Here is a 665-nt window from a genome sequence, read left to right as displayed (position 1 = left end):
GCCGGCAGGTGGCAGCCTGGCGGGAAAGGCGCTTTTAAGGCAAGGGGACATAGATGCCGTCACGCGAACCCGGCCAGTCTGACTTTAGGTGACGTTTCAGATCCGCCACTCACAAAATACAAAGGTAATATACGTCATTGCGTCAAGCTAATTTTGTGACAACGTCTGAGGACCGCTGGCCGCTTCACAGGCAAGGCGGTCATCATCCTGCGACAGGGACGGGCAGGCGCTTGACTATAACCCTCATCTCCAGGCTGGGGTGGCTCTAAAAACAAGTTAAAAAAAGGTATAAAGAGCTCATAAGTAACTGTGGTTTTGTCATGAGACACGTCCCATCGCTGTCCTGCTCACCTGTCAGGAACAGGTACAAGCGGCTCCGGAGCTGCTGGTACGACGCCTTCCATATGTTGCTCCCAGCCCTTGGTGGGTCTGTGCAACCTGGAGCGGTCACTGGTTATCCGACTCTCCACCTCAGAAAGAGACAAACAAAAAATTGGGCTTTTTCATTGATCACAGAATGCGTGACATACACACATTAGGTCTTCATCATCAGAGTGGCTGACAGAGTGGTAAAGAGTGGCTGACACGCCAGAAGGCCGTGCCACCAATACAGCGAGACCTGGACAGGCTGGAGAGTTGGGCAGAGAGAAACCTTATGAAGTTCA

General features: G+C 52.2%; 1 protein-coding gene across 1 annotated transcript in view; it reads right to left on the bottom strand.

Annotated features, from left to right (window-relative positions):
• Nucleotides 1-202: 202 nt before the first annotated feature.
• CCDC112 (coiled-coil domain containing 112) overlaps nt 203-665 on the bottom strand; it is a 41,744-nt gene continuing 41,281 nt past the window's right edge. The window contains exons 10-11 of the mRNA XM_009893831.1: nt 369-470; nt 203-265 (exon numbers count right to left, since the gene is read on the bottom strand). Of these exons, the coding sequence (XP_009892133.1) occupies nt 203-265; nt 369-470 (165 nt within the window). The remainder of the gene's footprint in view (nt 266-368; nt 471-665) is intronic.

The sequence above is a fragment of the Charadrius vociferus genome, unplaced genomic scaffold (genome assembly GCF_000708025.1).
Source record: "Charadrius vociferus isolate BGI_N301 unplaced genomic scaffold, ASM70802v2 scaffold158, whole genome shotgun sequence".
Classification (NCBI taxonomy): domain Eukaryota; kingdom Metazoa; phylum Chordata; class Aves; order Charadriiformes; family Charadriidae; genus Charadrius; species Charadrius vociferus.
The sequence above is the reverse complement of the archived record's forward strand: the minus strand, read 5'-3'. Positions and strand labels throughout refer to the sequence as shown.